The sequence below is a fragment of the Pelecanus crispus genome, chromosome 3, assembly GCF_030463565.1.
Source record: "Pelecanus crispus isolate bPelCri1 chromosome 3, bPelCri1.pri, whole genome shotgun sequence".
In the NCBI taxonomy this organism is placed as follows: Eukaryota; Metazoa; Chordata; class Aves; order Pelecaniformes; family Pelecanidae; genus Pelecanus; species Pelecanus crispus.
This window is the reverse complement of record NC_134645.1, coordinates 34,047,034-34,069,981: the sequence shown is the minus strand read 5'-3', so window position 1 is coordinate 34,069,981 and position 22,948 is coordinate 34,047,034. Positions and strand designations below refer to the sequence as shown.

The window sequence follows — 22,948 nt, the reverse complement described above, 5'->3', positions numbered from 1 at the left end:
TCAGTCAGGGTTTACAGCTGGGAAGGAGGATAAGACTGTTTTGAAACCTAAGCTCATACATTTAACACTGTTATTGAAGACTTGAGTCCATTTTTCTAACTGTTTTTTCTGCTTTCCCCCCTGATACATAGTGAGAGGTGGTTTAGTTTACAGCTTTTACTGCTTCCAAGTGGTCAAAATTAATGTAATTCTGTTTATAATGTCTACTATCTGCTTGCCTTTTCCCTCCCTTTCTTCTTCCTCTTCTCTTCCTGCCCTTGTCACTATAATCAGAATGAACATTTTGTTCCAGTAAAATCCTTTAATAACTAAATGTGAAACAAAACCTGAAGCTGGCTAATTTGTGCTCCATATTCTGGGGGAAAATGGGCTTCAGAGAACATACAGATCAGATGAGTTGCTGCTACTTGTCATCTTAGCAGATCCATGTGAACTCTGTGCAAGTCTGAAGGCATTTGCCAGATACCAACTGCTAATGATTTTTTCCCAATTTATAAGCAACTGGGTTCTTCCATCAGTATGTTGAAAGAGGGGAGGTTTAAATGCATGACCTGAAATAGAGTTGGAAATAGTTGTTAATCTCTATTGATATGGTATTCCTATAATCAAACATCTGGGATTGTTTTTTTAATTAAATTGTTAATAATATTAAATTGGCTGTTGGAAACTGAATCATGCTACAGATATTTCCCTTACTGAGGCTGTCTTGTATTATGCTGTTTGAAGGAGCAATGTATTTTATCATTAAAAAACCCAATAAAATCACACTGCCTTTTTGCAGATGCCATCCCACCGAGCTATTACAGCCTTTACTTCCGAATCGTCAGATTTGATGTCTCAGCGATGGAGAAGAATGCCTCCAACCTGGTGAAGGCTGAGTTCAGGGTCTTCCGCCTGCAGAACTCAAAGGCACGGGTCTCGGAGCAGCGGATAGAGCTGTACCAGGTATGGTGGCACCTCACATGTGTCAGCTCCCCATCTTTCTGCAGCAAACCCATCTTGTACCCGTCTAGCAGGTGGAACAAACCACAGGGAGAAGCGGTTGAGTCTTGTCTTTCCAAAGTGGCCTCTTACTTCCTGTGCCTTTCCTGGAAAGGACTTTATTCAAATTCGTATGAAGCTGAAATGTTCAAACTTCTTCTAGCAATTGTGCCTCAGGACTCCAAAGTTTCAGCATGTAATGATAAGTGATAGAACAAGACATCGAACAAGTCATCCCCACGATCTCTGTCTCCCAACACCTGGCTTGTACAGTAGTTTACATATAAGTCAAATTCCTCTCTCTGGCCTGTGTTCAGGAGAAGCCTGTTAACCGTTCCTCACAGAAATGGCGTTGTTAATAATCGAGTTTCAAAGCTTAGCAGTTTCAGACCTGGCTTCTGTATAGTAGCCCAGGGGTTGAGGCACGGGAACAGACAATTCAGGGATCGAGGAGTGAGGAAGAAAATGACCCCATGACTCTCTCACTCCTGAGTGTTGGTAAGATTGATGTCATTTAATCTTTAAAGACGTTAAAGCCATTTAATTCACTTACATAGAGTCTGTGTGTTTGTGCAATTATTGTCCAGAGCGTATTTCATCTAGAGCATAGTTAACTTTGCTGAGAAACACGGCAACCAAAAGGGACTCAGCTCCCAGCAGTTTTGTACTGAGTAAAACTTATGGTTGCTCCAGCAACCCGGGACTTTTCTGCTGAAAACCCTGCCAGATAGGATACCACCTTGTAAAAGTGTATTGAGCCCCTCTTTGGCTCTGTTCTTGTTGCTCTCATTAGCTATGCCTGAGTACTGCCCTAGATTTGCAGCACTGTAGAGTCCTGTTCGGATCCAGTGGGTGCAAATGTGAGTTACTCTTGCCCCTCACTTTCAACGTTCACCTTTTCCTGCCTGGTCTAGCCAAGGGCAAGTCAAACTTGGAGCAGAGAGGGCAGAATTTGGGTTCACACGCTTGCTGAAGTGACAGTATAAGCCAACCTTAGAGCCTGACAGCAGGAAAAGGTGCACTGGACTGTTTAGACATTGTTTAAACATAGGAGAAGCATGATTCCCAGCTAAATGTGGTTCAGGTCCACAGGTGGTCACTGGGTGCTTGGCTTCCCAACTGCGACCTGGCTGCCTTCCTTCCCAAGGACAGGCTGGCAGAAAAGTTGAGTAAATAACGTGTCACTTGGTAAAAGAGAAAGCTAGGAATCTTTAATGAGAGTCACTGGTGTCATCTATATACAACAGCTGTCACAGAGGATTACACTACGAGTCCCTGTGACACTGCCACACCAGCCTGTTGAAACGATTGTATGTTCTGGCTTGACCTCACTGTTCAGACATCCTAAAAGGAGTTGATGGCATCTCTGGGCTTTCTGTTGTTCTACTTTTGTGAGCTGTTAGTCAGCCACCTGAAAGGAGTACAGCTGTGGTTGCCTGAGCTTGGTTCATTGCCTTTCCATATTTGAGGAATGTGGGACACAAAGGGTTCAGCAGAGGTAGGGAAGAAAGGGCCTTTGCTTGGCTGGGATTTTGCGTTGTGATGAGAAACAGCTGGAGTTTATTTGAGAGAGCCTGACTCCAGCAAGCCTGTGCCCATGGAAATGACTGACACCTGCATCCAGGGCAGGTACTTGGGTCCTTTAGATAAATATATAGCTGGTGAGTAAGGCAGTTTCTTTTTTAGACTGGGTGGGGCATACTGAGTGAAGTGTTAGGTGAGTAATAAGTGCAGGTTATTGTAGGATTAGGTCTCGTTCTCCACCAAGTAACAGGCAAGCCAAAGGCAGCAAGCTCTGAGTGTGTGTTTGTGCCAGGCATATTTTAGGCATGTTACTTTGCTCCTTTGCCTGTAGAGAGGCAAACTGTCTCTGGAGCATTTCCCTTACAGAGCACCTATTAAAATCATAAAAGCTGCCTGTTGGTTCCTCTCTCTGCTTTACTTACAAGCTCCTGTAGCCACCTTCTGCTGGTTGTTTTTTCCCACCTTGGTCATATTTATTTCTTGCAGTCTTGTATGCAGCTTTCCCCAAAACCTTGTATGGCCTCTGTGATGGCCAGTCTGAACTGCATGGGTTCCTTGCCAGCAACTCTATTGCTGCATTTAATCTCCATCACAACACATGAGGTTAGCATGCAGTGTTTAACAGGAAAAGCAAAAGCAGGGAAAAATTGAAGAGGAGGGACCCATGATCCTTATGGGTCCCTTCCAACTTAAGATATTCTATGATTCTGTGATGTGTTGTAGGACAGTGCTATAGAAAACATCCTAAAACTTAGTATATGAATTTTAGAGATTAGAAAGAAGAAAATCTAAGGAGCTGAAGGTGAGGAAGGGTGGGTAGGAAGCATTAGTGCCACAGTGATGCTAGAGGAGCTTCAGGGCTGTGTAATGATAGATTGATAGGGCAGACAGGGGTGTCTAGCAGTGGAGGAAGGTACAAATGCGGGAGGTAAAAGGGGAGAATGTGGAAGATGCTCAGTTCGGTGGAAGTGGGAGAGGCAAATACATTCTGTAAGGGCTGAAGACTTACTCAGGTCTCTTTGCTTCCAGCATAAAAAGCCATGCATGGAGAGCGAACCTCGCAGAGGAGATTGCTGGTAGAGTTGGCATGTGCAGCCGCCACTCCTCCTCCATGCATAAGCACTGCTTCCTGTCTTGTGAGATATGTGCTGGGCTTGCCAGGGCTGTTGTGCCCAGAAGGAACAATGTGGTTTTTTGTCTTGCATAAGCAACATTTAATTATTAGTTCTTTTTTTTTTTTTTTTTTATCCTCCCACCAAGTTTCGGGTTGCCTAGTGTTTTGCTTTGTTAAGGAGATCTTCTTGATGAGGGTTTTTGAAATTCCTCTCATACCTGCAGTTTCAGGGAATGGTTGTTCCTGTGTCCCCTCATCTTTCTCAGTCAAGCAGGAAGAGAGGGGCAGAATTCTTCTGGAGAGAGTCAGAACTCTCTTGTTGTGGTTCACTGGAAAAGTGGCTGCCCTGAACACATGCAAGTCTCCTACCTGCTCTCCAGGAGCTCTTTGACTTAGTCCAGCAGCAGTTTAGTGGTAGTATATATACCACTAGTGCAGAAGGGACAATATTACTCTGAAGGACTATTTTAAGAACAGCTAGAGACAGATGTGCAGGGTAAATGGAAAAAAATAAGCAAGCAGAATATAAATATTTTGTTTCTCCTCCTGATTCTTTCTTTGTGTGGTCCTCTGACCTTACAGATCTACCCCTTAAAATGAAAAAAGAAATGCAAGACTGCACCTTTTCAGCTAAGCTTTCCTGGGGCTATACTTGGCTCCCTTTTCCAAACCACATCAGAAAAGGACTTTGTGTTTTCCTGCAGCCCTTGTTTGTACTGACTCTGGGAAGGCAGTCTGGGGCTGCTTGGTGTGGCAAGCCAGGGCTGTGGCCCCTCACTCCTGGCCCCCAGCGCAGCAGCAGCAGCAGGACCCTGTTCCTACCTCAGAGGCAGGGTTGGAGCAGAGAGCACCCCATCATTATTTATGCTGGGAGCGAGTGTTTGTGGATCTGTGGATTGCCAGGTCTGCTGTCCCCCGGGTTTCTCCGGGCAGTAGGTCCTTGAAATTAATTCTCATAGAGGTGCCCTGGATGCGTCCACAAAGCCAGTGGGCGAGTGATAATCCCTGAGAGCAGAAACAGTTTCTTTAATATCTGTTTTCACCCAGAATACTTCTTTGGGTATTTAAGGATTAGTCAGCCACATCTGTGTGTTCCTGCACAGATGGGAAGTGCAGTGCACATATTAAGTAGTCTTAGGATGGAAAATAATAAAACTCATAGAAGTAGGAATTAAGTTTCTTTCATAAGGCTGGTATAAAAGCTTCTGTCTCTTCTTGGCTCTGATAAGTTAAGCCACAGAGAACTGAATTTTTTAAAGGCACTATCTTTTCTGTTGTTTCTTGTGCCTAAAAGTGAGGGTTAATCTGCTGGTGGTGCTGCTGTTCATCAGCACGTTGGAGAGTAGGAAGCCAGAGGGAAGTAAGGAAGGAAGGAAGCGGTGCGACCTCAGATGTGGCGAGCACTCTCCTGCGCTTCTCCTCCTGTCCTTCCACTGCGCCGTGTTCACACAGTGCGCTTCTCAACGTGCACAGAGGCTTCAGAAAATATTAAGAGGATAAAGTACTTTTGGGGGAGGGAGGAGGGATAATATTAAATAAACAAGTTTTAGCATCCTCCAGTGGCCCTTGCTATGTTTTTAAAGATTTATGCCAAATGCAGGCTTTATTGGAATTTGATCAGATAAAGCTCAGTTGTTATGGGAATGTCTTTGTTCATCAGTTTTCTTGCCTGCTTTGAAGACTTCATCGCATCTTTCTTTTATTAAGGTGCTTCTGTATTTATGAATAAAGTCCCTTCACCCTTCAAAAAAAAAACTTGTCTTTTATGAACAAGCATTCCAAAAAATAAATAAGCACCACCGCAAAGCTGGACGAGTGGAAACCCTTGCAGGGCGAAAAGCCGTCATTCAGAGAGCATTGTGGTATTGTTTTTAAGGTATTTTTATTATGTACAGACGGTCAAACAATAACAAGTAATAATTACTTCCTATGAAAGCGGTGCCATGTTTTGTTCACGCATCATAAGGCATCACGAAAAATGCAGCCAAAGCACTGGTTTTTATCGTCATCGTTATCCGAGGCTGCTGTGGGTGGGGGTACCTGAGAGGCTGTGTATGGGGGGGGGGGGGTACCATGGGATGTATCAGAGTGCAGAGCTGGAGCAAACAAGTGGCACCAGGTTAAAGCCTGGCAGGGGACATCAGATTGCGATGAAGAATTTGAAGCAAGTAGAAGCAGACCTTTGGTCTTACCATGTTGGGGAGGGCCTGGTGCATGCCGAGCGCTCCTGTGGAGCTTGGTCGGGGTCTAGGAAGAACTGTCTGCCCTCCAGGCAGTGGTAGCCCCCGTTTCTTTAAGGGCCTCTCTCCCTGCTTGGAGGTATGAGGAGGAAGATGCTGTGGAATGTATTACCCCATTATGAGTCAGATTTAAATTTAAACCACTGTTGGTTGTTCAAATACTTTCAATTCAGACAGTGTTTTGTCTTGTTTTTCAGTTAGGGAATACATTTAGAGCGAGCTACTATAGATTTGGGCCAAATCTCCGTGGTGCAAATCTGAGGCAATTTACACTGACTGCAGCAGAGCTACTCCAGGCTGATCTCCGTATAATCAGGAGCAGAGGGGCCTTGCTGTCTTTTCTTGCCAAAAAGTGCTGTCTCTAATGCCACGGAAGAAAATACCAGGAAGCAGGATTTGTGGCTGTGAGCTGGCACAGGATGTCTGTATTACAGATATCACCTGGGGCATTTGATTTTAATTGACTGCCGTTGCTGTGACCCACATCTCAAGCAGTATATTTGGATCTCACAATTTACGATTTACGTATTGCTGTCCTGAAACCAGACTCTTGTGATCTGAAAGGTTACAACGTTATGTTAAATGGCAAACGTACAGTGCTCTTTGAAGTGCCAAACTCGGTATAAAGTGTGGACCTAATAACTTTCTGCTCTACCAACCTCTTCCTCCTTCCCTGGCCCCTTCAGAAACAGCTCAGGACCAGAGGAAGTTAATTTGCAGTGTATTTCAGTTGAATTGCTGCTTTCTCCTTGTTCCAGAATCCTTTTTTTTTTGGTTCGGAATACTGTATCCCCTACAAAAAAAAGTCAGTGCACTGGAGACCATGTATAGAGTACCTTTGGCAAATAATCTGTGAGCGTGGGTGAGGGGAAGTATTTATTGCTGCGTCATATTCACTACGATTTGGGAGCTTATCTCAGATGCAGCCACCCCTTGCCAGAAACAGAGCAGTTATTGAAGACGACTTGAAGAGGTATATAACATCCCCATTGGCTACTGGCACGAGCCAGCATGTACTCCCAGCTTGACACTGCCATGCATAGCAATGTGGGGCACTGAGCTGATAGATTTATTGTTGTTTGCGGTGCATGTACATTATGGGGAACATAGGAATGCAGGACATGGGTCAGAAACCAGCCACTAGGTTTGAGTTCCTGCTCTTTGGGCTGCAGTCTCGTGGGCTAGCCAAGCCCACGTTACACTGAGACACGAGCAAGTTTTAACCAAGCACTGCAGCATGGTAGTTACTGGGCTGAGGAACATCAGGTTGGCTTGCTGGCCTTGCTGTGCTAGGGAAGCTGTTGGAGGGGGGAAGGTAATATTGCTGTTTTGGGGAGGTGTAGGAAACAATGTGAAGCTTTGTTGGAGAGAAGCCTATATGAAGGAGAATAGATAACGGAAGAAAATGGAGGAGGATGGGAGTGGTTTAGGTGGAAGACTGTAGGTGGTGGGAAGAGAAAACCATGAGGAGAATTGTGACTTAATGGAGAACAATGCAGGCAAGAAGAAGGGAAGAAAGAGGAGTGACTTGTAGAAGGAGACAGCATCTTAGAAGCAGCAGTAAGTCAAAATATTCAGATAACAAAGTAAGTTGCATGCCAAAATGTTGCAGTAAAATGCATGTGAACATGAGATATGGCTGTCAGGGACAGGACCGAGGAAGAGGAAGGGCTTGGGAGACCTGTGTGTAAAAGAGAGATGAGCACAGGAGTATCATGCAGGATCTAGGAGATTTGGCTAGAAGACAGGAGAACCCACTCTGTTTTTGTTGACTTTGGCTCCTCTTTGTTCATATTTTAATAAAACATAATGTGCCTCTGGCAAGTTAAAGCTAAATGCTAGATAAGTTTACAGGATTTTTTTGTTTTGCTTCATTTCATATAAAATCTTTCTTTGGAGCTATCTTAAAATCTCCTAAACAGCAGGAAATTGCACTCGATATTTCAGAATCTTCCAGGAGAAGGACCCCAGACCCTCCGTTCTTGTTTATTGCTTATACAATGCAGAGTCTTCCTGCCTGCTTAAGCATAAATCAGACTGAACGGCCTCAGGGCTGTATCCCCAACTTACACTGCACATGTATCTTCAGTGGCAGGAGGAAGGCCCTGCTTGGGGAACAAATGCAGAGGAAATCCCTTCTCAGGATCCATGTTCTTCCCTGAGCTCATCCCCTCACCACAAGGCGATGCAGTGAGTCAGTCACAGTGATTCCATGACATGCTTGACTTCCTCTCCGTTTTTGACCTGCTTTTAGCTGCTCATCTCTTTAGCCCCCTCGCACTTCACCTTCTTTTACCTTTAAGCGAGTAGCAGCCAACACTGTAAGAGAATCCTACTGCAGCTGTAGCCCATCCAGATATAAAAGGGGTTGGGTTATGTGTGCAATATGTTCTTTTTATTTGCAAGTTTGCCTGAAGAACGTGTCTGGCAAGTTCTGAGCAGATGGATCAGAGAGCTATGGGGTTTTTTTAAATTTTGGCAAGTACTCCATACCTTTGTATTTTGGCAGGAACTCTGCATCTCATATACTAGTCTCTAAAGATTCTGCCCTCGGTTTGACTGATTTGGAGACCTTTGCAAGTAATGGAAAGACTTCCCTTGATAAGCAGGGGGGCTGTAAAGCCCTTTTAACTCTGTAGCACTGAAGGCAGAGCCTGAATTACTCTTCTGCAGAAGTGGTTACAAGAAAAGCTTGAAAATTCACACTGAGAATTTTTGGAAAAAATACACAGTCTTTTGCACTACTGGTGATAAGAAGAAGCTAAGATTTTGATAGCCAGTTAGATTCCCAATCATCTGGCAAGAGGTACTATATGGAGGCTTTGCACTTTACGACATATGTTTCTGCATATAACAAGTAGAAAACTGGAGAGGTCTGCAACAGAATTAAGGGTTTGCTTATCCTTGTGTCCAAGATAGGATCAAAGACCTCGAATTCAATGAGGGAGTGAGAAAGGATTGAGAATTAGCATGGTCATTTTTTAACTGTAAGCTTCAGAAAGGGCTGGATGAAGTCCCTGAGAGCTGTCTGAGGAGACCTTTGAAATCTGGAACCAGGCAGCGAGTGAATCTTTCAGTAGGGTGAATAGTATGTAAGAATTTGGAAACCACAAGCAGCTGCATATGCAGACCTTGGGAATCTGGTTATTCCGCTGCAGGGGTTAGGCTGGAGTCCCCTGCAGGTTTCTTCTAGTTCAGAAGAGGTTATTCTAAACGGCAGTTTTCAGCCATGATGTTGCGCATAGCTGAACTTATCTCTCCTCTGATGTTAACCAGCATTAGCACATCATTTACCACTGGATCGCATTGTTTGGGCTTATTTACTTTGAGCTTACAAGTACATGTCAGGTTATTTCCATTATTTTAAAAGGCCCTTGAAGTTCCAATGGAAACCATGGATAATGACTGATAAGTAAGAGAAAGATTAGTTAGCCTGCCAAGATGTTGTAATACACAAGAACATTGCAGGAGTCTGAAATGACAGAGAAGAGAAGGGAAGGAAGGAAGTTATCAGGGAGCCAACAGCATCTGGAGGGAGGAGATCAGACAGTCCAGAATGAATGGAGAGGAAAAACAGATTAATAGCAGGTTTTTACAAGATAATGCCCTTATTTACCGCTATTTAGCGATTGCAGAACCCACACTGGCTGACAGCAGTGACCATCCCAAGTTCCAGGGCAATGCAGCAAACAAGATAGATATTTTTAAGTGGCTGTATGATCTTATTACTGTGTTTTGAAAGTTCATCGACTTGTTTGAAGAAACTGTAAGTTGCCAAAAATATTTCCTAACAGTTGGTGACTGTAATTCTCAAACCCAGCTATAAAATGCCCTTGTTGCTAAAGCTTGGCCTTTGATGTGTGCGTAGGGTTTTCTTGGCCACAGCAGATGTGTCATTGATGCATCAGCCTGTGTATCATCACTGCTGAACCACATTCAGTTTTTTGTTTGTTTGTTTGCTTGCTGGGGAGGTGATTAATTTATTAGCCGAAACTATTCCACTGTAAATTATACTTAATTGTAATTTTCCTATTCTTCTGCATCTGACTAGAAGTAGGTATTGGCCAGACTATCAAATCTGAAGTAAACTAAGCAAGTTGCTGTTCTGGAGCTCTAGTTATTTGAAAGAACCAGTGTGTCTTTCTGTCAATTTTTTTCCTTTTATGTGTTTAATGAGTTATGAAGACAGGCTGTTCTGGTGTCTGCTCTCAGTGGTTATTGTCTAGAATACATACACTAATGTGTTCATTCAGTTATCCCCTGCTTTAGGTGCCTATATATACGAGAGGGGGAGTAGGCAAAGGAAAATTTGAGCAAAATAATTACGTTTCTATTAATAGTGTCTTTGGTTTTGGGGGTTTTTTGGGTTCGTTTTTGAACCAGTATAATTACACTGACACCAAATGCTGCTACTCTGCTTATAACAGCCTCTGATATGCCCGATTTTTTAAAGAAGCCATGTTTCTGCTAATTTTGCAAACATTATGCTTTGTTTGTTATCATGAATTATATAGTGTTCTCAGTGTACTTTATAAAACACAGACTAAGACAACCTTTGTTCTTATGTTTACACTCAGAACTGTGTGATAGTTACTTGGAAGTATAAATGTGTGCATATAAATAACTAGTTTCATTCTCCAGTATTTTAATGAAGATTTCAGCTACTTGATACTTAAATTTAAAAAAAAATATATCAGTTAATGGTCTCCAGTTGATCTGAAAAATAAGCATAGCAGGTGGCAGAAGTAATTTAGAGATCAATATTTTCTGGAAACTTGCTTGTCATTCTGCTGAAACCAGTTTGTGACAAAACTAAAGCTTTTCACCACTGAATGCTCTAGTCATGGTGATTTGGGATACACTTCCAAGATGGCATCATGGTCCAGCCTCCTCTAACAGACGAGGAGGAGCACAGACAAATCCCTGCCAGCAGAGCACAGGGTCTCCTCCTGAAGACTGAGCAGAACGCCTTTGCAGAACCAATGAATAGTAGATTTCAACAGGATTTATAAAATGCCAGAAATCTGGCAGGCCTGATGAGGGTGGCATGTGAGTGCTGTCATCACCGAGATCCCCAACTGGGCTTCCTAAACATGTGTAGCTGTACAAGCAAGAGCAGTGCTTTGTTTGCATCTGCCTGCTTCATGAGCCCTTTCCTGCAATTAACTGCATTATTTATATATTCACGTGTTTGTTTTGCCGTGATCTGCTGGCAGTAGCTACATGTATGTAATACCTAGATATCCTTCATGGGTATTTGTAAGATTATTTTTTCCCCAGGTGTTTTTAAGAAGGGTCAGAAGACAAAAAAAATTGATGAGGGGAAGGTTAGCAGTGCCCATAGAAAAAGATAGCTGGAAGGCAGGGCTTAAGTGTACAAGATACTTTGTCAAGAAGAGGTTAACAAGAATTTTGGCTAACTATTTGGTCTCCTGTGAAATGGAGAAATCCCGTACAAAAAGAGCGTAGACAAAAACAAATTGTTCTTAGAATTTAGAGCATTGCTACTGAATGAAAATTACTCTGCATACTGGGCTAGAAGTCTGCTGGATAACCTTTTGGTAACGCTTCTACCTATTCAGCTCATCTCCACATAATGTGATCATATGCATATGTTCCTTGTGTAATCCTTTAATAGAAAAGGCAGCGTTGCATTATTGCTCTGTTGAAAGTGAGACCAAATAAACAGATATACCTGCAAGAACACCCTCATGTTCAGAAGCTGCAGAGATTTTGCACAACCTGAATTTTGAGTTTGTTGATTTTGCACTTTCGCTCATGCATGTGTGAAGGTGTGCATGCTCACACCTGCACGCATGCAGTTGTTGTGCATCATCAGCTGCTTGTGCATGCAGGTGTTTAAATGTGCCGCTTGTAAGCGAGGGAGGTGAGGTTGTGTGTGGAAACTCTGTCTCCTACTCATGCAAGTGATTGAATCTGTCATCTCTACATGCAGGTGGTGATGCACAATACTCCCCCCACCCCAAAAGCCCTAGCCATCCACGTCATGACCCATAGACATACCAAACTCTTTCTGCCTCTTTAAGAGGCAGTGTTTAGACAAGGTGCCAGAAGGAAATGAGAAAGGATTAAAGGGGAAGTTTAACTCAGTCTTCCTTCTCTCCTGTAGGTTTTTTTCCCCCTTGTCTTCTGTTAATATTTTTAGTGCACTGAAAACTTTTGCACAAAGGCCTCCTTTTTAGGCATTCATTTAGCTCCTGCAGATACAAGTTGTGCAGCAACATTTGTGATAGCAGTGTTTGATGTGGTTGCAATGGGCTAAGCATAAAGGTAAGGCAGTGTTTATAGGCAAGGCAAGGCAATGTTTATAGGTAACGGTAATATCTCTTCTAAGACCAATCAGAATAGTTGGAAGAAGTAGACAAGCTTTCAAGCTCAAAAGCTGCAAGGCACAGAAAAGGGTTTTCTTCTTTTTTGCAACTGAACTAGTTGATCTAGTAGGAAGAAAGTATTGGAAGTACTGAAAGAGAAGTTTTTGAATGGGAATATAGGCTTGAGGGTATATTGGAAGAAAAAGGTGTGTTGCTGATGGGGAAGGTAAGACCAGAAATATAGTGCAAAGTACAAAGAAGCAAACCTAAAGGGGAAGATGGCAGAGAAAACCTAAAATGCTTATCTCATGTAATAATTTCTGGAAGACTCATTTGAAGAATGTATTGTAGCTGTGAAAATTTTGTATAGGTTCCTACAAAGAGGCCACTTTGTTTACCACCGCGTAGAGTGTAATTTCTTCACTGTGGATGGAAACATAGAATGCAGTGTAGGAGAAAAAGTGGAGTCCTTCATCGGATTACTTTCTGGGAGGGAATAGACTCTGAGGATCCAGCCTAGGATTTTATCATCCATTAGCTTTCCACACTTGCAATGATGTAACAGAAAAAGAACTAAAAAATGGAAATGGTGAAGCTAGAAGATCATTCTTGCTTACAAGCAATCAGGCTGTTAAGATCATACATCACCCTAACACTATGAAAATACTTAGCCCAGGAGAAGGAGATTGAAGCAGGCGTGCTAATTTCACTAAGTATGGCACTCATCACACTTAACAGCCTTTTGCTTAAGAACCGCTAGTGCCTGTTTAACCCATGATGTCAATTGTGGAAATTGTGCCATACTTAACTTGTGACTTTTTAGCTTATTCTTCATACTTTTCTTCCTGAACATGCAGCATAAACAACATGGAGAGAAGCCTTGCTTTCAGATATCAGAGATTCAATAGTATGGATAATACCTAGCTCTTTTAATCCACAGTGTCCATGCTGTCCCACAGTGTCTTACAGTTTTGACACCTGCAAACACTTCTCTTGTCAATCAGGTCATCGGTGAGGATGGACGTTCTTTGTACCATTAGATACGTGCAGTGATGATTTCTTGTACTTTTACAAATGCCTTTCATGCCACGTACATACTGCCAGCCCTCGACTTTGTCTTTTGGTAGCAATGGAATTGGGATAAAGACATTTTATTTTGGATACCAAGGCACAGCTAAGTCTTCAGAACATATCTAAGACCAATTATAGTTAACATCAGGAGATTGCTTTTGGCACATTACTTACTTTTAGATCCTTACATCACTGCCAAAACTGAGGTATGCAGTTTCTGGAGTCTTTGGAAAGATATGACTGTGCAGAAAGGAAAAGAAATGAGCCAAGTTCTTGTGTCCCATTTGCCTCACACTCCTCCCCCCCTGCCCAACACATCTTTGCAGAATGACAGCTGCATTACATCCTCAGAAACACTTGAGTTGACCTGATAAAGACCAAAGGCAAAGGCAAAGTTATATTTGTACTTCTCTGGGACTTTCCCAGCATTGATTACTGATTCTCTCATCCCTCTGGCACTTCTGAGCAATGGTAGTCCCCTTGCTGCTGCCAGACTCTCTGTAAACAGTTGTTCAGACACTGTTTGAAGGTTGCCTCATAAAAAGGAGTCCCAATGTTCAATGTTTGAGTGCCCCCAGCTTCTACTGGAGAACTCAGCATTGCCTACTAGGGGCACTTAGTAATTTTCTGGAGTTAGACCAACATCATCTCATGTCTTTTTGCTAAATGTGTTGATCAGAAAGAAGGCAAAGAGCTTGACATGCTGCTGTTCTTCTCATAAGACAAATGTTATTGTGGGAGCTGCACTGTTGGCCTTTGAGAGTTCCAGCACTCCTTTGAAATATGTAGGGAGACTCTACATGTTGGGCAGAATCTGGCCTTTTCAAGCCTGCTTTTCTGTTTAATTATAAAAAACCTAATTTTATCATGATGACATAATTTCACACCTCTTTTGAAATACTTTTCTTTACATGTATTACGCAGTTTCACTATTGTTTTATTCCAGCAACATTTGCTGGATGTCAGGTTGGTCTGGGCTGAGAAAATAGGAGGAAACAATAAGACATCATCAGTTATTCTTTTGGAGATGGACTTGGATGGTTAAAGAGAGGAAGAATCCGAAACAATATATGAAGTTGCACAGCTGGCATGCCAAAAGTTACAAAGCAATGTTATCGTGTGGTATCTTGATTGGAGTTGACTTAATGTTGTATGGCATTCCAGCTTCCTGCATCGCAAAACTATCAACATAGTAATAACCAGGAAACCAGAAACCTGTTAGCAGCCAGAACTCTTGTTGTTTTCGTCCTAGAGGTAGGGTAAATAATAGCAGGCTATGCTTGCATGTAGGAAGGCACTCACTGAATTGTTTAGAGAGGAAGATGACTGTGGGCACTTGAAATTCTAGGCATGCAGTGCTGTGTCTTGAAAGGGTTTCCTATGTACAGGTATATTTTTTTATTGCATGCTCAGTAGCAAGCTTTGCTGAAACTTTTGACACAAATACAGCTGGCATCAAAGTCTGGGTGGAAGCAGCATCGCCTGTCGCACATATCCATGTGCGGCCATGATTCACGCCAGGCTGTCTCTGCATGCCCCCAGGTTACCTGTATGGACAATATTTTTTTTTTGTGTTTAATGTATGACTAGTACCTGAAGTCAGAGGGAGGGCTGGAAGCATGAATAAGGCAATACCATACAGATAGTTATGGGTGAGCAATATAATATCTTCAGTGTACAGACTACATTGTACAGGCTTTACTTTAGCATCGGATATTATGCTATAACCAGTGTAAGTATTACTGAAGAAGGTAAAATAGCCTCGTTTGATGTTCCAGTTACTATGATGTCTTGACCACTTGTGTTGCAGGGCAAGTTTTCAGGGCAGTCTTTCCATGTGATTTCTCTTAGGAAGGAATATGTGATGGCACATTTTGCTTGGGGACATAAGCTGATTTCATTAGGGTGTTTTTATATCCCCTTCCTCTCCCCATGTAGCCCAAGAAAATTGTTTCTGAAAATGTGCCTGATTATACATCTACTGCATAGACGTTTGAGCTGTAATAGTTTCTTCTGCTATTTTATAATGCTTTATTATTTTAATAAAAACCAGGTAAATGTTAACCTGTAGGCAATCATATTTGTTGTTCTTTGCAGGTTCTAAAATCTAAAGAATTATCATCACCAGGACAGCGCTACATCGACAGCAAAGTAGTTAAAACAAGAGCTGAAGGAGAATGGTTGTCTTTTGATGTCACTGAGGCTGTACATGAGTGGCTCCATCACAGAGGTGACAAGAAGTGCTCTTTGTCTTCACTCCTGCCCCAACTGCTCCTCTGTTAACTCAGCAGTGTTTCAGAGTCATTCCACATGTAAAAACCAACTCCGCTTACTTTGTGTTTTGCAGACAGGAATCTTGGATTTAAGATAAGCTTACATTGTCCGTGCTGCACCTTCGTGCCTTCCAATAATTATATCATCCCAAATAAAAGTGAGGAGCTTGAAGCAAGATTTGCAGGTAATGAAAGAAAAAAAACTTTTTAAAATTTTGTGGTGCTTACTAATTGAGGAGGGAAACAAAGAGCTGTTACTGCCTCTTTAAATGGCATCCAGCTGATTGAAAAACATGCTTATTTGAGAATCTTGTTTCTCAGCTTGTAGCAAATGGTATTGAAGGCACAAGGGTAAGACTATATCAGCTGAACTATTCTAAAACCAGATGGCATGAATAAGCCATCTCATTCCATGCATGCAGCTTTGATATCCTTTAGTGTCTGTGTTACAGTTTGCAGCATGTACACCAGCTATACATACAATTTTGGATGTAGGGAAGACTGTTGCACAGTGGACAATCCACTGTTGGATAGTTATGAGGAAACTTGCTGAATATTTTCAAAATAAACCCTTTGACTGCTGTCCATCCTAGCACTGTAACGGTTCAGGTTTAGTAGAGAAGGCTACTGCTGGAAAGTAGAATTAGGATGGTGTTTGGCATGCATGTAAGCTGTTTGCAGTAGATACGTGTGAGCGTGATGCGTCTTATGAGTATTAAACAATACTTGTTGTGGCAGATTTCCAAAGTATAGGTAAGGCAATAATTGGCTGCTTTGCTTACAGAATCACCTTCATTTGTCCTCACTCAGTATAGAAGGTCCCAGTCTTTCTAAGTACCTGCACATGTACTTCCAGCTCTTCAGGCACACTAAATATTTCCAGCTACTCTTTTTGTTTGTTTGTTTCCTGGTCATATCAGTAATATTTTAAATTACTCTGAGCAATGGCATCAGTCACTTTGGGAAGAGATGAACAATAGGTGCCAGACTTGTATTAATGTCCTACAGCGTTTTACTGCCAGTGCGTTGTGGGTTGAAGACACAGCAATGGTGTGCCTGTCTATGTGCTCCTGCTTCCAGCAATGGAAGTCTGATTCTCAGGTGAAGTCAACAGAACTACATTAGTTACATTGATTATCTCTTACGTATCTACATTGGAATGTAGAATTTATTGTAACATATTTGTATATTAGTTACACAGAGTATTTTTTTATGCTGACAGTTTGGTAAAACTTAAAGATTGGATTGATTGAGCATTAAAAATAAACAACAATGTGTAGTTAGGGTTATGGATATATGTGCTTCTTATGGACAGCAGACAAAATGATACAGAGAAATATATCAAGGTCCCGTAAGCTCCCTTGTGTTTTTAAGCAATTAAAGTTTCAGTTTCAAAAAGGGAAGTGTTATTTAATTGACTGTGCTATAGTTATCATCCACCAGTACATATAAAACTATGGCTCTATTAGAAGCAACACAAATTCTGTTTATATAGTTCTCCTTTATTATGTCATGATTTGGTTCATTTGTTTTCCAAGGATTTGACTATATTCCTTGTCAAGTATTAACTTTTTCTAACCATTGTTTCACTGTGTTGGAATTTTTTCTCTAAGTAAATACATGTACTGTGCATGTGATTAAAGCCATTGTGTGTATTTAAAAAATTGTTAGATTGATACTTGGTCGCTGCAATTGCAAATGTTACAAAAAGAAAAGTGTATCTTTTATATATCATATATAGTATTACCTGGTTCAGGAGGTTAATTTTCAAAAGGGTCTTAGCAACAGGCATAACACGAGCTGTTACAACTCCTAGGAAAGGCCTTGAGTCTTTTGCCTGTGCTATTGCCATGATAAGAACCTAGTAAACAGTTAGTGTTTCAAGAGAAAATACAAAATGTGAGGTCATTGATCACCACTTCAAGAAGAGATATTTTGATCAGTGTCCTTGCCATGGCTGTATGAAAGAAGGGGCTAGAATAACTGGCGTTCTGGGAATAATCAGCAGATTTAAATAAACTGGCAATAGGAGACAGAGAATTTACAAGCATTAGAAAGAGGTAAATGTGATAGAGAGAACTAATGGGATGGAAGTAAGCAGTGGGAAATGCAGGTGAAGTATCCAGAGCAGCTTTAATGGTGCTACAAGGTTTTAAAAGGTATATAGCTGTTAAAAGATGGGAATACTGCCCTGAGTGAAGTGACAAAAGCATAACTGCTTGGGGCATTTGAAACTAGGCAATGCAGATGCAGTGACTGAAGTAATTTTTTCTGTTACTTTTTTCAACAGTTCTGGTAAACGTACTCATATGCCATTAAATGGCTGTGAATGTGGGAGGGCTGATACCATAGGTAACGTGAGAGCTGTGAATATCTTAGGGATCTTGGGTTGAAATTTGCCCCCACTTCCCCAGTAAACATGCTCAGCTGACACCACCAATGCCCAGTTTCTGACAGAATTTTTTTAAAGAGATGGTTTATTTAATTTGTGAAGAAAAAGCAACACAATGTTTATCACCAAAATGTATTTTTTGAAGGTATTGATGACTACACATATTCCAGTGGTGATGTGAAAGCTTTAAAGTCCAATAGGAAAAAATACAGTGGGAAGACCCCACATCTTCTGCTAATGTTATTACCCTCCTACAGACTTGAGTCGCAACAGCCCAGTCGGCGGAAGAAGCGTGCTCTAGATGCTGCCTATTGTTTTAGGTAACTATGCATCCATATTCAGTATACTTACATAGTAGTACCAGCCTGTGAGGTGTAATGCAGTTGCTTATGTTTCTTTACGGTTGGCATTTATACAGAGCGTGGAACCCTCATTCGCAGACCCACAGGGTCTGTGTACAGCAGGTATCTGCCCAGCAGTCTCCAGTCCCGCAGAGACAGTGGCAGATGAGGAAGGTTGTAGCATTAGAAAGCAGAAGCTCAGTTCTATCTGGGATGAATCCCAGACCCATCAGCCCCATAATTACAGCCAAATTATCACCTTCACTGTGCTCACCTACTCAGAGAGGCCACTTGGTAGGACCTGGAGAAAAATACTTGCTAGTCCTCCAGGGAAACCATTAGCTTTGTCTGTATAAGCAAGTCCTGCCATGTCTAAGCATCTGATTTCAGTTACAGTATAAGCTACTATTGATGTGATTTGGTTGTGAATTTTTGGGACTCGGAGTTGCCAGCCTGTAAAGCATCATTTGGGGAGCTTGCAACTGGGTTATTTTTATTCCTTGTGTTGTCTTTGTTATGACTGATGTGTTTGTCTGTATTTTATTTCCCAGGAATGTGCAGGATAATTGCTGTCTGCGTCCACTTTATATTGACTTCAAGAGGGATCTTGGCTGGAAATGGATTCATGAACCTAAAGGATATCATGCTAATTTCTGTGCAGGAGCCTGCCCATATTTGTGGAGCTCAGATACTCAGCATAGCAGAGTAAGTAATGATTTTGCTAATTTTCAGCTTCTATTTTATAACTGCAGGGATCAATGTCAGTCAGCAGGGAGAACTCTTCGTGTCCAAGGGGCAGCTTGCTTTCCCTTTGGTCTGTAAAGCTGTAACTGTGTTCTTCCTGAACTTACAGACCCAGGTATAGATATCCTTTGTAGCTGTCACTGCTGTGGCATTGTACTATTAGCAATGTCAGCAGGCAGAGGTATAAAAAAGGTAAGTATGTTTCCATGCTGGTGTGGAGTAGTAGTGTACACATTTTGGAGCAGCACTTGTTTTTAAAGGAAAGAGGAAGAGTAACTGTCATGGTCACAAATATGTGGTTTGGATAGTTGCCCAAGGAGTCAGAAGTTGCTTAATAAAGTAGTTAGTGTTGCTGTCCTGAACAGATCTTCTGTCTCTCTAAGCTGCAAATGTTGTGTTGAAGTTCTAGGAAAAGGTCACTTGGTGTTTGGCTAACACATTAATGGCATCCTCAGAAATACCTGTGCATCATCGGTGGGTAACCCCACATACTTCCCTTGCAGAGAACCATGCATATGAATCCAACGTGACATAAAGCACCAGTGCTGCTAACTTCACCACAGCTGATTCTCAGCAGGAGTAACTGGAGCTTGAGTCCTGGTGCTTGCAGGGTGGCATTAATGATCTTAGTAAAACGTAGCCAGAGAGGAAAAGCAGAGGAGTGCTTGTGCTCTGAAGGGCTCTCTTCTCTCTTTGGTGCACTTGTAAAGTCAAAATCCTGTAACAGCAAATGGCAATCTGAAGACACAGATAAAAACCTTTCCGTTTCTTCTTTCCATATCAACATAGTGTGCATGTTGATTCAAAGGGCTACGCTTTCAAGGCAGGCTCCAGGCATGTACCTGTTTTGAGGTTTAAGACTGTATGGATAAAATCTTAGGAAACTCGGGCAGATTGTGACACCAGATTGAACTGGAGAAGCATGAAAAATAGTAAAATCCACAAAACTTCATGCTGCTTCCAGTGGGCTTTCTCTCAGGCGCTGTGGGAGGAAGTGATGCAGAAAGGAATTTGCTCTGCAGTGGTGGGAAGGCAGAGGTAGCTTTCTTAATCTCTCTTTTTTTCCTTTCTCCTTCTAGGTACTCAGCTTGTATAACACCATAAATCCAGAAGCTTCTGCCTCTCCATGCTGCGTGTCCCAGGATTTGGAACCCCTCACCATCCTCTACTACATTGGCAAAACACCCAAAATCGAACAGCTGTCCAACATGATCGTAAAGTCCTGCAAGTGCAGCTAAAGGATACCCCTGAAACAGCATGACATGTGTGTATTAAAAAAAGTAACCAAGGAAAAAAAGAGCGAGAAGGAAAGAAAAGAAAAGTGAAAACCCAGGTTCATCAGTGTTAAAAGAAAAAGAAAAAGAAGAAAAAAAAAGCGGTACTAGTCTGAACTGTTTTGAAAGTTTGTTTTGTTTTTTTTTTTTAAACTGGCATCTGAAGCAAAGCATTGAAGGCCTTTATCCTACATTTCACCTACACATAGTGTGAGATAAACAAGAAGCAAAGTTAAAGAAAAAAAAACCTTTTAAAAAATAAACACTGGAAGAAATTTGTTAGTGTTACTATGTGAAAGGAAAAAAACAGGAAAATCCCATGAAGTGGAGTTGCTGTATCTGTCCCGTGCCTTACTTGATCTCTCTGTATTGTTATGCGATAGGCATCCTACCCATTCCTCTTAGTTGTAGAGTTAACAGTGCATTATTTATTTGTGTGTAAAAACTATCAAATGAACATTTCCGTATCGCCATTGGAAAAAAGAAAACCAGCCAATGTGGACAAAGTGGAGACCAAATAAGCTGCCAGAAATACACATAAAGCCTAAAGGAACACAAGCTCAAAAGAATCAGAAAAGTAATGGTTAGTTTAGTTCGATTAAAGTAGCAATCGGTTATTGCATTATTGAGAAACTCTGCCTTTAAAATACCTTATTTTTCATGCCAGCTGCCTAGAGAGGCTTCTTGTAAGGTCTCAAACCCTTGTTTTAAATACTGAATAATTTACTAATAAAGGACACTCTGTTTCAGTCTCAAAGACAAGTCTATAAGATTTTTTTTTTTTACTGTAAATGATTTAAAATGTCAGTTTAGTAAACCAGTGAAATATTTAACATGTGCTGGTCTAATCTTCAGACCTTAATATGTTGCTGTATAGCTATGCTATGGGATTTTTTTGTTCTTTTGGTATATGTAACCATACCTAGAGTATTACAATAGGTGGGTAGTAAAAGCCAGCTTAATTGGAAACATATCTGTAGATCTCTATTTGTAAACTATTAAAAAATTAAGTACTTTATGTGTAATGTGTAAATTTTCACCATATTTTTGTACTCTGTAATACTGTCAGCTCTCATGAGTTTGAATTTGAATTTGGGGCTCTTTTTGATCACTCAGAATCATGTGTTTCCCTCTAGCTGGCCAGTATGAGTAGAGTCCCTGTATTTTGACTTGCACTACAAATACATGTTTTATAATAATTGCTTATACATGTGCTTTGTATATTGTTCATCATTATGACATAAGCTACCTGACTCCATTTGTTTTTCTGTTTTATAAAAAGGATGGATTAAAGCGATCTCTCCCCGCCTCCTCCCCTCCCTCCTCGGTTGTCCCCGTTTGCAACACTTGAATCGCGATGCGGTTCGGATTCCTAGACCTCTTTATTTCCTTTCGGCTATAGACATTCAAACAGATGGGCAGGGAGCGAGGTGTCGCAAGAAGAGATGTCCCAGCCTGGCTGAGGCGAGGCAAACCTTTGCAGAGAATGACATTCACCACTGTGCAGAAGGCTGGTAGGAAGCGTCTGCCGCGGCGATGCCCTGAACGGGGCGTGAGCGGGATCGGTTTGCCGTCAGAGGCCGTGCGTCGGCCTCGCACGCAGCAGGGACTTGCCCCCCGCAGTTAGTCTGTGGGACCTATCCTGCTCCTGCTGCAGGTAACAGAGGTTTGCCTTTAACTTCTGCAGCGGCACAGCAGGCCCCTTTAGGCTGTTGGTGTGTGTGTAAGGGTTAACAGGATCAGACCCTTGATTTTTATGAGTTTGCCAATTTTTTTCAATTGAGTTCACATTAAAGCTTCTTTTAAAAAAAGAAAAGGAAAAAGGAACATGGGATTCCTAGGATTTTGTTGTTGTTACACATGTTTAAATATTGTAGAGGGAGTAAAAAAAAAAAAAATCCACATCATACTCTTCATTTAAAAAAAGCCCCAACCTAAATTAGCAAATAAATCACGAAGAAGGCGCACTCAGTTCATTTCACACGATGAATGGTTTTGCACGGCAAAGCTGGAAAACTGCGTTAGAAACATACTACTTGGATGAGAAGGACATTTTCTGTCACTGACCCGAGCGGTGTTGGGAGGACGCTCCTGAGCTTGATGTTGTCAGCTCCAGTTTTAAGAAGTGCAATTTCTTTGGCTTCAGCAGGACACTGATGCAAAACTGAAGTACTGCAGCGGCTTGCATACGCGGCTCCTCGGGACTTCAGTAGAGCCTGTGCTTATTGCCTATATGGAAACGTAGCCCCACAGATGATCTAATCCCACCCGTTGACTCAGCGCAGAGGAGGAGGTATGTTAGACTTCTGATTTATTTAGTGAGTTGAGATGAACAAATGAAAAATCTGTCCTGCTAACACTTGCTTGAGCCAGACTTACTCCAGTGAGAAGATGCACTGAACTCAGTGAAACTCCTCAGGGTAGTAAATACTCTGGATTTTGTTGTATACAGCAGCAAAATTAGTTTTATCAGGTTCAGTACGAGAACTGTATTTTTGTTGGACAGGAAAGGAGACAAGGATGAACACATTTTAAAAAAAAACATTTTTGCAATTCTCTGCTATGGGAATGCAGCTCAAACCTGGTTTTGAAGCTTCGAAAAAGTGGAAGAGGAGATAGCATAGTTGTCCAACTATACTCACTATGCGCTGGACGCAGCTGA

General features: G+C 41.8%; 1 protein-coding gene across 2 annotated transcripts in view; it reads left to right on the top strand.

Moving 5' to 3' along the window:
* The window catches only part of TGFB2 (transforming growth factor beta 2), a 65,849-nt gene extending 45,599 nt beyond the window's left edge, over positions 1 to 20,250 (top strand). For both annotated transcript variants that reach the window (XM_075707570.1, XM_075707571.1), the window contains 6 exons: positions 782 to 945; positions 15,360 to 15,492; positions 15,610 to 15,720; positions 18,073 to 18,247; positions 18,820 to 18,973; positions 20,092 to 20,250. In XM_075707570.1, coding sequence (XP_075563685.1) covers positions 782 to 945; positions 15,360 to 15,492; positions 15,610 to 15,720; positions 18,073 to 18,247; positions 18,820 to 18,973; positions 20,092 to 20,250 — 896 coding nt within the window. The remainder of the gene's footprint in view (positions 1 to 781; positions 946 to 15,359; positions 15,493 to 15,609; positions 15,721 to 18,072; positions 18,248 to 18,819; positions 18,974 to 20,091) is intronic.
* The last annotated feature ends 2,698 nt before the right edge of the window (positions 20,251 to 22,948 follow it).